The sequence below is a fragment of the Macaca fascicularis genome, chromosome 13, assembly GCF_037993035.2.
Source record: "Macaca fascicularis isolate 582-1 chromosome 13, T2T-MFA8v1.1".
In the NCBI taxonomy this organism is placed as follows: domain Eukaryota; kingdom Metazoa; phylum Chordata; class Mammalia; order Primates; family Cercopithecidae; genus Macaca; species Macaca fascicularis.
In genome coordinates, this window is record NC_088387.1 from 58,990,001 (window position 1) to 59,003,264 (window position 13,264).

Genomic DNA, 13,264 nt, shown 5'->3' on the forward strand with positions numbered 1-13,264 from the left:
AAAGTTAACATACTTCTTCCTAACAGTATAACTGATAATATGTGTAATTAGGGAAAATACAAAATTTTAACTTGAACTTAATTTAAAGCTTTGATTCCTAAGAGTCTATTTATTTAACTAACACAGCCAATATTCATAAGTATGTAAGTATAATCTTATACATATTTGTATGATGATATATACTTAGAACACATATATATGAAAACTACAGAAAAAGTTACTATTACATATTATCAAAAAATGTTTAGTGTTTTTTACCAATTGAATGGCAAATGCTTCTTTTATTACTTGGAGAAGATCTAGTGATCTTATCTAAATCTGCTACAATTATCAGCATGACAGACTAGTGCCATTTAAATCAATAATTTCCAATCAACATCAAAAGTATGTGGCTGATGTCTCACCCTTCATGGCAATAAAATGCCTGTCAAAGGTTTAATTTGCAAAAGAGCAACTTGCATTCTCTTAGCTCTCTTAAGCCATTTGGATTCGTTTCCAAAGGTGAGTTTAAAAAAAAGTCACTGTGTGGTTACTGGTCTTTGCAGTTAACTAAGAGCTGACCAAACTAAAATCCTTTCCCATGTATACTGTTTTATTTAAAGGATTCAAACATTCCTTCAGGTTTTTAAAGATGGATACTGTAAACCTTCCAGGACTTGCTGCTAACTTGCAGTTTGACCCGCTACCTGCTATGTGAGAAAAGGCTCCTAAACCAGTTGAGTGTAATGGGTGGGCCATTATGCTAACAGATGAAATGTTAGGAGAAAAACTTCAAGTCTGTTTTATAATAGCATTGTAATTACTTCCTGATAGTTCTTTCTAAAATGCCATCCAGATACCTAACAACTATCTTCAAACCATACTCTTATGCTACATAATTACTGCTTAAACAAAACAAAAACATATTTATAAAGTCATTGATCATTATGATTAGACTAATTACACTGAAGTTTCATCCTGATTCTCTTTTTAGATTTTTTTAGATTTTCTACTTATAAAATAGATTTTATTCTGTTAAAAAAGTTATAATTAAACGTATGTAGCATCCTTCTTCTGATATGTTCAAAATGCTTCACTAATACGCTAACAAAAATTCCAAGAACTGTGGGTAGCAGGACTATCATCCTTTATTTTGCTTAGAGTGTATGAATTCTAAACTTAAGCACATCAAATGCGAACATCCCTTTCAGATACCCATACAAGTATATCAGTATTATTAAATGTAATGGTGGGCTTATTAAATGCATTTTTTAAAAAGCAATTATATTCCAATGCAAAATAATTAGCAAAAGCATCTGAAAAAGATTAGCTTTTATTTTTTATTTTTATTTTATTATTTTTTGAGATGGAGTCTGTTGCCCAGGGTGGAGTGCAGTGAAACAATCTTGGCTCACTGCAACCTCTGCCTCCCGGGTTCAAGCGATTCTTGTGCCTCAGCCTCCTGAGTAGCTGGGACTAGAGGCATGCGCCACCGTGCCTGGGTAATTTTTTGTATTTTTGGTAGAGATGGGGTTTTGCCATGTTAGCCAGGCTGGTCTCGAACTCCTGACCTCAAGTTATCTGCTCACCTTGGCCTCCCAAAGCATTGGGATTATAGGCGTGGGCCACCGCACGCAGTCTATTTTTATTTTTTTGAGACAGAGTCTTGCTCTGTTGCCCAGGCTGGAATGCAGTGGCGCAATCTCCACTCACTGCAACCTTCGCCTCTCAAGTTAGAGCAATTCTCCTGCCTCAGCCTCCTGAGTAGCTGGGACTATAGGTGTGTGCCGCCATGCCTGACTAATTTTTCTATTTTTAGTAGAGATGGGTTTCGCCATGTTGGTCACGCTGGTCTCAAACTCCTGACCTCAGGTGATCTGTCTGCCTCAGCCTTGCAAAGTGCTGGGATTACAGGCAAGATTAGCTTTTAAAATTCTATTTGTACATATCTGGGTGAAAAGTGTATGGGGAAATGAGAGTAATAAAGAAAAATAATAAAAAAAGAAATATTTTCTTGAAAAAAATTACATTTTCTTCGTGTCTGTGTTTATATATTATACAATCAAGAAGTCTCTTTTGAATTACATACTGGGTGGACTGCTGAAGCTACCAAACTCCTGAGTTGCACTTAAAAAAATCATTTAAAGTACATGTGGAAAAAAATGAAAAACACAAATATCACACTTAAAACTTATATTAGTAAAATCCAACCTTTGAAAATCTTCATAGAACAAAAGGAACAGGAAGAAAAGAAACATAAAATACAGACCCAGAGCAATGAAATCTGTCTCCTATAGACATAATTTCAGGGAGCAAATGAAACAGGTTAAAGGAGTTTCTAAAGGCACAAAGATACGAATGAATCATATAAACGACTTTCATGAAAAAAACTTGAAAGGCAATAAGTAGTCGTACCAAGTATTCACTAAAATATGCAATGGTAGTCCTGCCAAAAATTTAGAAAAATTAAAAGGTTTATGGTATCTGTGTTTGTGAGTTGTCCTTTAAGGGAAATTACAGCTTAAATCTTTCCCGAGGATAACTTAAGTGGAGTCTGTACATAAGGATCCACCCAATAAGATTACCAAGAGTTGTTTTCAGTGTCTTAGAAACAGCTTTCCATTCCAGGCTAGCAGTCTAAAGCTGCACTCATTTTGAAAGGGAATGTTTTGCAGTATTGTGATTCAAGGCAGAACTGAAAGCTGAACTCTAATCAGAGTCCCAGAATACGGGAAAAGCAGGTGTGTGTAAGGATTTGGCATACACACATCATAACAACAAAGAAAGGTATCATAATGTACAATTCGAGAATAGCAAGAAAAGAATGATATAAGCTTAAGTCCCCAAGTGGCAAAAGTAATCTTATCTGTAACTGACTTCAGACAAGGGAACACTAACTTCCTCTGCTCAATTCTGTTTTAAAGACCTTCAGAAAAACACTTATTTTTCCTGTTTACAAACCTACTAAGAAGCTCCTTATAGCAAAGTTTTCATATTTAAGCTCATTTTTTATTAGTTGACACTCAGAGGATATGAAAAATAGCCTGTCACTATTCTCTTCATTTATTCATTCAACAAACATTTACTAAATACTATTACTTGATGCTGGGGATACAAGGTCCTTGGACTTTGAAATAGTTCACAGTTGAATGAGAGAAAGAGATTCGTAATTAGATAATTATATTGGGATGAATGCATGCTATGGTAGAGAATAATAGAAAAAGATATAGGAAAGAGAATTAACTTCACTGCAAGGAGCCATGAGGAGAGTGTTTATCGAAGTGCTATTTCAGTTTCAGTGCGATTTCAGTAGAAATTAATAAGGGAAGATGGGTATTTCAAGGCAACAAGAGCAAATGCTTGACACAAGAATGAAAGAGTATGGCACATTTTAGACACAGTAAGTAACTTATAACTGGACTGTAGAATGAAAAAAATGAGAGACAGGTAAGAGATGAGGCCGTAAAGGGAGGGGACAGGATTTGCAAGGACATGAGGCCATGCTGAGTAGTTGGAAGTTTATTCTCTTAGGTAAGTGGGGCTACCAGATGGATTTTGAGGCTTCATAGAGTCAAATGATCACTTAAGCTATTTCCCAGTTATCTCTTCTTTACCTTTTGTAAGCCTTTCTTTCTTACAAGTAGACCTTTGTTTTCAATACTTTAACCCTTTTCTGAATCTCCTGTAAATTCTCACTTTCTCTCAGCCCAGAACTAAATACAAAAGTCTCACAAGTAGCTAACTGTACTGAGTACATGGACATTGTCCCATGACTACATGTTTCTATTTAAGTCCTATAATAGCAATTATTAAAATAGCTTTTCTCATTATTTTTGGTATTCACCAGAAGGACTTAGTTTAGGTGTATAGAAACAAAGTACAGAGGAATAAAATAAAGAAACTGCTAAAGAAGTTTTAAACCAGTGGTCCTTTAAGTAATAAATAATAACTCCTATAACTCAATAGCCACCCCCCATCCCTCAAAACAAACTGTTAACCCGATTAAAAAGTGGGCTAAGGATTTGAATAGACATTTCTTCAAAGAAGACATAAAAATGGACAACAGATACAGGTACATGAAAAGATGTTCAATGTCACTAGTCATCAGGAAAATGCAAATCAAGATCACAACGAGATACCACTCCATGCTTGTTAGAATGGCTATTATCTAAAAAACAAAAGTGGCAAGTGTTGGTGAGAATGTGGAGAAAGTGGAATCCTTGCACATCGTTGGTGGTAATATAAAATAGTGCAATTGTTATGGCAAAACAGTATGAAGGTACCTCAAAAAATTAAAAACATAACTACCATATATCCAGCAATTCCACTTCGGGGTACTTATCCGAAAAAGCTGAAATCAAGATCTTGAAGTGATTTTTAGCACTCTTATGTTCACTGCAGCATTGTTCACAATAGCCAAGATGTGAAAACCACCTAAATGTCTACTGACAGATAAATGGATAAAAATAATGTGGTATATATATACACAGTGGAATACCACTCAGCTTTAAAAAAGCAGGAAATCCTGTCACATTCTACAACATAGATAAGCCTCTATGACATTATGCTAAGTGAAATAAGCCAGTTATAGAAAGACAAATACTGCATGATTCCACTTATATAAAGTATCTAAAATAGTCGGATTCATGGAATCAAACAGTGAAATAGTGGCAGACAGGGACTGGAGGGGAGGGGGAAATGGGCAGTTACTAATCTACAGGAATAAAGTTTCATCTAAGCAACATGAATAAGTAATGAAGATCTGCAATAAAACATTGTACCCACTCAAATTTTTTTTTAAAAAGTAGCTCTCATGTTAACTGTTCTTACCGCAATAAAATGTTTAAAAAATCAAGTCTTCTAATCTATGAACGTAATACGCCCATTTATTTATTCTTTTATATCTTTCAGAATGTTTTAGTTTTCTGCCTAAAGGTCTTGTATATTTCTTGTTAGCTTTATTCTTAGCATACTATGTATTTTTAATGTTCCCGTAAATATTTTAAAACTTTTTGTTTGCAATAAATAATTTAAAAAGATAAACTTTAAGATATAATTTACATCTAGTAATATGCCCCCATTTTAAATTTGATGTTTTAACGAATGTACACACCTGTGTAATCAGACACAACAAAGCTATAAATATTTTCCATCCCTCTAGGACGTTTGCTCATGATATCCCACCTACCCTGGCATCAGGCAACCACCAATTGGCTTTCTGTCATGCTACATTAGTTTTGCCTGTTGTAGAATTTCATGTGACTGTAATTATATATGTCCTTTTTTGTGTTCTCAGCATAATATCTCCAAGATTCATTTACATTATTGTGCATCTCAGGGTTCTGTTCCTTTGTATTGCTGGCGTAATATTATATTGTATGGCTATATCAGGATGTGTTTATTTACTTGTCTGGTGATGGACATTTAAATTTTGCCCTGTTTCTGGGTACTACAAACAAAACTGCTCTGAAATTTTGTGTAAAAGTCTTTGAATAACCATGTGTTTTTAGTTTTTTTTGGTTATATACCTTAAAATGGAATTGCTGGGGTCATGTAAGTGTATGTTTAGCTTCATAAGTAATGGCCTGTTTTTCAAGATGGTTGTACCATTTCACATTCCTACTGGCAAAATGTGAGAGTTCTAGTTGCTCCAGATTCCTCCCACACTTGTTACTGTCAGTCTTTTAAATTTTAGCCATTATCATAGTGGTATCTCACTGTGACTTTCAGTTTCATATGCTTGATAACTAATGATACTAAAGATATTTCTAATGTGCTTGTTGGCCATTTGTATATCTTATTGAAATAGAATTTATTTTCAAATATTAATTTTATGTCCAGTAATCTTGTAATTTTGGGAGAATTTTCTATGTACAAATTATACTTCTGGTGAATAATGGTAATTTTATTGGTCTCTTTTCATATGTTATGCCTTTTTATTTCTTCTTCTTGTCTTAGGTTCCCCATTATGATATTGAACAGAAGTGGTAGTGGAATTTCCTGTCTTTTAATCTGTTACAAATGGAAAGCCTTCAATATTTCACAATTAAGTATGTTTACTATAGGCTTTTTATGCATACATTTTAGCGGATTAATAAAATAATAAAGTTCCTTTCTATCCCTTGAGGCTAAGAAATGTGGTTCTTCTCTCTCTATGGATCATGAATGGATGTTGGTATTTTTCCAACCTTTTTCTATATCTGCTTGATTTTTCTTTATTCTGTTAATGTTGTCAATTACATTGCTTGAGTTTTGAAAAATTAAACAATCTTGCATTCCTAGAATAAATCCAAATTGACCATGGTATGTTAACTTTTTAAAACACTTCTGGGTTGAATTTGTTAATATTTTCTATAGGATTTTTACATCTATGTTCATAACTGAAATTTCCCACTAATTTTCCTTTCTTACAATAAACTTAGAGTGATTTTGTTATAAAGAAAAGCTAGATCATAAGAATGCCACATATTTATGGCTTATTCCACTGGGACACTTGTTCTTGGAAGTCAGCCACCATGCTATGAGAAAGCCCACACTAGAGAAGTAAAGAGACCATATGGAGAGGCCACATGTAGGTGTTCCAACTGACAGTCTGGCAGAGGTCTTATTAGCTGAAAGCCAGCCCCAGACGTCATGGAACATAAACAAGCCACTACCTCTGTGTCCTATCTGAATTCTTAACTCACAGAATCTATTAACCTAATCAGATGGTTGTTTTTTGCCAGTAAGTTTTGCAGTGTGTGTGTGTGTGTGTGTGTGTGTGTGTGTGTGTGTGTTTCTGTAAGTAGAGATGGGGTGTCACTATTGCCTAGGCTGGTCTCAAACTCCTGGACTCAAGTGATCCTCCCACCTCAGCCTCTCAAAGTGTTGGGTATGGGCGTGAGTCACCGTGCCTAGCCCTGCAGTGGTTTTTAATGCAACAATAGATAACTTGAAAGAGGAAGTGTGGGAAAATATCTTGGGACTGTTCAAAGCACAGTCTCATAAGCAATAGGGTACTTCTTTGGGTAAACGTGAAACAAATGCAACAAGGTGACCAACCTGGCATGTAGCTACCTAGCTATATGGCACAGAGCTGCTCTTTCTGGGAAAAACAACTACTAACACATGATGGTGCTATGGTGAGACTGTCAGTTTTCTGATTCATGAAGATGTTTGTGTCCTCCTAAATTTTAAGGGCTTCTATTATTATACGTTCATTATTATCTGTGAAGCACTACACAAAAATATGTACAAAAATGTGGTTTAATAAAAAGATGGCAGTATATGATAGGAAAGTGGCCTGACTTTGGAATCTAATAAGGCTCAGGTTCAAATCCTGGATTCACCGTTTACTGATTCTGTGACTTTGTACAAGTTACCTTGCCTATTGGCCTCAGTCTCCATGGTGCTAAGTAAAATAAAAACTATTGCTCCTGAAATACTTAGTAGGTATTCAGTAATAATAGACATCATTATTATATTCTAACATTTCCAATAAAATTAACCTCCATTGACAAAATACAATCTTAGAGTACAACTACAGTTATAAAACTGTTTTTTGTTTATAAAAACAAAAAACAGATTATTCATGTATATGTGGAAATTATATTCCCAGATCTTACTTTTCCTCATCACTAACACTGCTTTGTAGGAATAATGATCAAATGGTCCTACAAGTATGAATTTATCTTTATCAGTTCAGTAAGCGCACTAAGTATTTACAATGTACAGTCTGTAGAAAAATAACATAGCAAAAATACAAGCAAATTACTTCCCTCCTCCCCATGATTACAATGAACAACTTATGGTCTTTTTAAACCAATGCTCCTCACATCACTTAGCTGCCTGTTGCAGAATGGGGTGGCTGCGTTGGTACTGTGCTTATTCCCCGCCTTTAGGGCTGCATCTCTTCTTGCTTGCTCAAGCAGAACTCTTGCTCTTTCCTTAAGTTCTTCTTGTCTAGATAACATTCGATGCTTAAAAGCAAAGATACAGAATTAGAAGCCAAAAAAAGAACTGGTAATCTACATTTGTAAACTAATGAAAGGTTAGACAATCTGCTGAAATAATAGAGATTATGAATAAGATTGTAGCTTCATGAGATTACCTATAGAGAATGTTAATGTTGACTAGAAACCATGGAATGAATATATAAATCTTGATATGAGGGAAATACATCTTTACTGTCTAAAACTGGATTAAATTTAATTATAATTTTATTAGAACATATTCTCGTTAGGTATAAGGCTAATATATATTCTATATATTCTATTTGCTCATAAACACAGTATAATCTGACAAAGACATTTTTTAAAGTTCAGAGTTTTATTTTCAGTCTTAAAGAATTGATAACAACATGTCTCTCAAATTTGAACGTTGATAAATATTAAATATCTGTGGCAATAATCCTTTAAATTCTTAAGAATGTTTATAGAAAATTCAAAGTTATTATATTTCATTAAAAAAAAGTAAAACTAGTCTTCTCCATTGCTCACTATCCTTATAACAAAACAGCTGAAAATATTATAACTGAAAAAGTATTCTCCTGGATTAATCTGTAATTTTACAATATAATTTTGGAGAACAACAGATATCGTCCATCAACAGAGATCAGTTCTTAAATACATTAACCAAAAGCACAAATATTCATACTCCTTATAGTCCAAATTCCTTTTTTTTCTACTAAGTAACCAACTTCTGGCTTTAGATGTCTATTACTATTATCTGACACTTAATTTCTTTTACTTCCCTCTCATTGCATAGTTTTGGTTCAATCATAAGTATCATTGTCAAGGAAAATAAAATAAGTATAGCTATTACTTTATTTCATATTATGTGAAACCATCTTTTTAAAGATTAGTTCAGCATTTTGGGTTTCTTTGTGGTCTTTATATTTTACTGTAACTATTTTTAAAGCTTTTTTTCTATAATCTTAAAGAAGAAAAGATTTTTCTTAAAATATACAATTCAGTGCTTTTTAGTATTTCATAAGGTTATGAACTATCACCACTACCTAATTCCAGGACATTTTCATCACCCAAGATTTTTAAGAGGATTAAACAAAAATTCTTAATAGATACAAATAAAATGTATAAGTGATAATGATAAGTCTAAGTTCATGTTGAATAGGACACAATAGAATTTAGTTACAATATCAACAGTGTCTCAAAAACAGACAAAATTAATTAAATGAACACTGAATTTTCAGTCAAGACATCAGGCTGTTAATCCCTCTTCCACTAATAATAAGCAATGTAACATTGAGCAGGTCAGTTAAAAACGTACTGCATTCCATTACATGATGTGGAGTCAGACAGACCTGGGTTCAAATATCAGTTCCACCACTTAATTATGGGCACGTTAATTTATCTAAGCCTCAGTTTCCTCGTTTATAAAATAAGGATAGAAATAGACCAACTCTCAGAAGGACAGGGCAAAGATTAAATAATAGCATAATGTACTGAGCACTGGCGCATGACAAGCACTGAATAAACGTTAAGTATTTGTTTTAATCCCTCGATTTCTTAATCTTTGAAATGAGGGATCATCTTTAAGATTCCACTAGCTCCGAATTCTGTGATTTTATAGTCTTTTGGTGATTCCAACCAGCTACAAAGACAGTGAAAAAATGTTTTGGACTTAAGAACAAAATCAAATCACCAGAAGACTATAAAATCACTAATTGTGTTTAAGAGCACATAAACACAATTTTAAAAAAAATTTTCCTGGCTAGAAATGCAATTCACTACAGAGATTTCAGAAAATAAATACAAGTTAAAAAGACGATAAATAAAAATTAGTAGTAGTCCTGGTACCCAGAGATAATAACTGTAGAATCATGCTTTTTTTTTTCCCCCTTCACTTATTGTATTTTGAGCATTTTCTTATGGTCTTAAATATTTTTTTAAACATAATTTTAAAATTATTTTATTATTTTACTTTTTTGAGACAGGGCCTCGCTCTGTCACCCAGGCTGGAGTCCAATGGCACAATCACGGCTTACTGCAGCCTTGACCTCTCAGGCTCAAGCAATCCTCTCACTTCAACCTCCCAAAGTACTGGGATTACAGGTAAGCCACCATGCCCAGCCTAAAACATGATTTTTAATTGGCTACCTAACATTACATTGTATAGACACATCATACGTTAGTTAATTTGTCTTATTTTGCTGAACATTTAGGTTGCACACAATTTTTTACTATCATAAATAATGCTTTTATGAATATCTTTAGAGGTACATTTTTATTATACAATTCTTTTTTTTTTTTTTTTTCTGAGATGGAGTTTTGCTCTTGTTGCCCAGGCCGGAGTACAACGGCGCCAGCTCGGCTCACCACAACCTCTGCCTCCCGGGTTCAAGCAATTCTCCTGCCTCAGCCTCCCAAGTAGCTAGGATTACAGGCATGTGCCACCACCCCAGCTACTTTTGTATTTTTAGTAGAGACGGGGTTTCTCCATGTTAGTCAGGCTGGTCTCGAACTGACCTCAGGTGATCCGCCTGCCTTGGCCTCCCAAAGTGCTGGGATTACAGGCATGTGCCACAGCGCTCAGCTATATTATACAATTCTAATTATTTCCTTAGGAAAAATTCCTGAAAGTAGGATCTAATGAGATAAAGATTTTTAAGGAATTTGATGCACATTGTTAAATTGCCCTTCAGTAATGTTGACCACATTATATTTGGGCTAAAATTATTTTTTAATGCTATTACGATAAGATGTTATATGCATCAAGTGGAGAAGCACAGACTTTGAAGACAAGGTTGCTTTTTAATTCAAACTTTAACATTTATCATATAACCTTAAGTAACTCTGCAAACCCCAGATTTCCCACATATAATATAGAATTTGACTACTTACCTTATGGGTTGTAAAGTTTAAGAGATATGTGTAAGATAGATAACTGTCATCACATGTATTAGGCACCCAAATGGACAACATTATGACTTTGTTAAGTATACAAAGTCATATTAAAGTTACTAAATTTCCTCTAATCCAATGGTTTTAATTGTAAGAATTACTATTATTTTATGAACTACTAAGAACAAACGTTGTCAATTAAACTCTAATATACTATCTATTATAAATAACATATTGATTGAGAAGTTAAAATGTAAGAAGATGTGTATCTGAGAATTGAAATACTGTGTACAAAAGAGAAACAGATTTTTAATTGTCCAAAATTCAGTTGCTATATACAATTTTAAAAGCCTACCAAATGTCAGCACCTATATTACAGTGTTTATTGTTAGACATTACTTTTGCCAATACAGTGTCAATAAAAATCTTTAAACTTACCCTAAGCAAAATTCTGAGTAAGTCAATGGCCAAAGAGAAAACATATATGGAGCTATGAATAGACGTTGCTTCTATCATCCAGTACACTTTAATCATCTGAATAGAATCACAGAATGATAGTTTCACAGCTAAAGGGGTTCTTAAAGATTACTTCATTTAACATACATGGAAAATAAGATTGAGAGAGGCTAAATAGCTAGTTAACATGTCATTACTAATTTATTGGGAGAGCCAAAACAAGAATCCAGGCTTACTGATTCCCAGTCCAGGGTATTTTAACATTTTAAATATCAATCAATTTCTAGTTTTAACTAAACATATTTGCCTTAAAAATCTGGTTTTTAAGAAAAATTTGGCCAGGTGCGGTGGCTCACGTCTGTAATCCCAGCACTTTGGGAGAGTGAAGCAGGAGGATTACCTGAGGTCAGGAGTTCGAGACCAGCCTAGCCAACGTGGTGAAATCCCATCTCTACTAAAAATACAAAAATTAACTGGGCATGGTGGTACACACCTGTAGTCTCAGCTACTCGGGAGGTTGAGGCAGGAGAATCACTTGAACCCAGGAGGCGAAGGTTGTAGTGAGGTAAGATCACACCACTGCACTCTAGCCTGGGTGACAGGGCAAGACTCCATCGCCCCGCAAAAAAACAAAATAAAAATCTGTATTGAATATTACAAGTTAGGGTCATCAAGTTCTTGTAATTGTCATTCACTAGATGTTTATTGATTATCTACTATGCGTGGACATTATGCTGTCCTGAAAGCTTTCAGAGAGATTTAGCTACTTAGGACTTTTGATTTGAGGTTTATGATTAGGAGAACAGGGGCTTGCTTTGACAGCTACTATACTTCTTTAATTCTAATATGTAAATTCTTTCTTGACACCTCTGAAACCTTATAAATGGCAGAATCTTACACTCTCTGTCATTCAGGTGGCAGTCAAGACATGGTTGTCTATCTATATATATATTGTTTGATATTTCTGTTGGCATGATGACAATTCCTTGATGTTTCAGTCAACACCACTTGAGGACTATGTGAGAAAGAAACATAACTCCAGATTACTGTCTAAAAATCTTCTGTTGAGACCTTCTGGTAAAGCCAAGACAGTGCTATTATCAATGAGTATACTGACCTGGAAGAAAATCCCAGAGACAGTTGTGGAGAAATGCTGTGAATTCAGAGGTTCAGGCCGGACATGGTGGCTCACACCTGTAATCTCAGCACTTTGGGAGGCCGAGGTGGGTGGATCACTTGAGGTCAGGAGTTTGAGACCAGCCTGACCAACATGGAGAAACCCCGTCTCTACTAAAAATACGAAAGTAGCCGGGTGTGGTGGCGCATGCCTGTAATCCCAGCTTCTCGGGAGGCTGAGGCAGGAGAATTGCTTGAACCTGGGAGGCAGAGGTTGCGGTGAGCCAAGATGGTGCCATTGCACTCCAGCTTGGGCAACAAGAGCAAAACTCTGTTTCAAAAAAAAAAAAAAATCAGAGGTTCTCCAATTTTTTGGTCTCAAAATCCCCATATATTCTTAAAAATTACTGAGGATCCCAAAAAACTCTTGCTTATATAGATTATATCTATTGACATTTGTCATTTTTGATATTAAAACTGATACAATTTTAAAATACTTACTTTTTTCATTTAGAAGTAGCCACAATTAACTCATTAGATGTTAACACATTTTAATAGAAAATAATTACTTAAAAAACAAAAATTGAGAAGGATGGCATTATTTTACATATTTTATAAATCTCAATATAAAAGCAGCTGAATTCCTATATCTACTTTTATATTCGATCTGTTGAGATATCACAAATCATGTAACTTTCAGAAAATGCCATTATACTCTTGTGAGAGAATGAGTGTCATGAAGGCAAACGATGCCCTAGTATTATTATGAAAATAGCTTTAACTTCGGGTGTTCTCTGAGAGGGACTCGGAGAACTTCAGAGGCCCCCAAATCTGGCTTTGAGAACCATGTACTGTAACAATGCTTTTGATAG

At 34.5% G+C, this 13,264-nt stretch overlaps 1 protein-coding gene across 25 annotated transcripts in view; it reads right to left on the bottom strand.

The window, feature by feature from the left end:
- EHBP1 (EH domain binding protein 1) overlaps positions 1 to 13,264 on the bottom strand; it is a 330,801-nt gene that overhangs the window by 81,721 nt on the left and 235,816 nt on the right. For all 25 annotated transcript variants that reach the window (XM_074011670.1, XM_045369202.2, XM_074011677.1 and 22 more), the window contains one exon: positions 7,794 to 7,937. In XM_074011670.1, the coding sequence (XP_073867771.1) occupies positions 7,794 to 7,937 (144 nt within the window). The remainder of the gene's footprint in view (positions 1 to 7,793; positions 7,938 to 13,264) is intronic.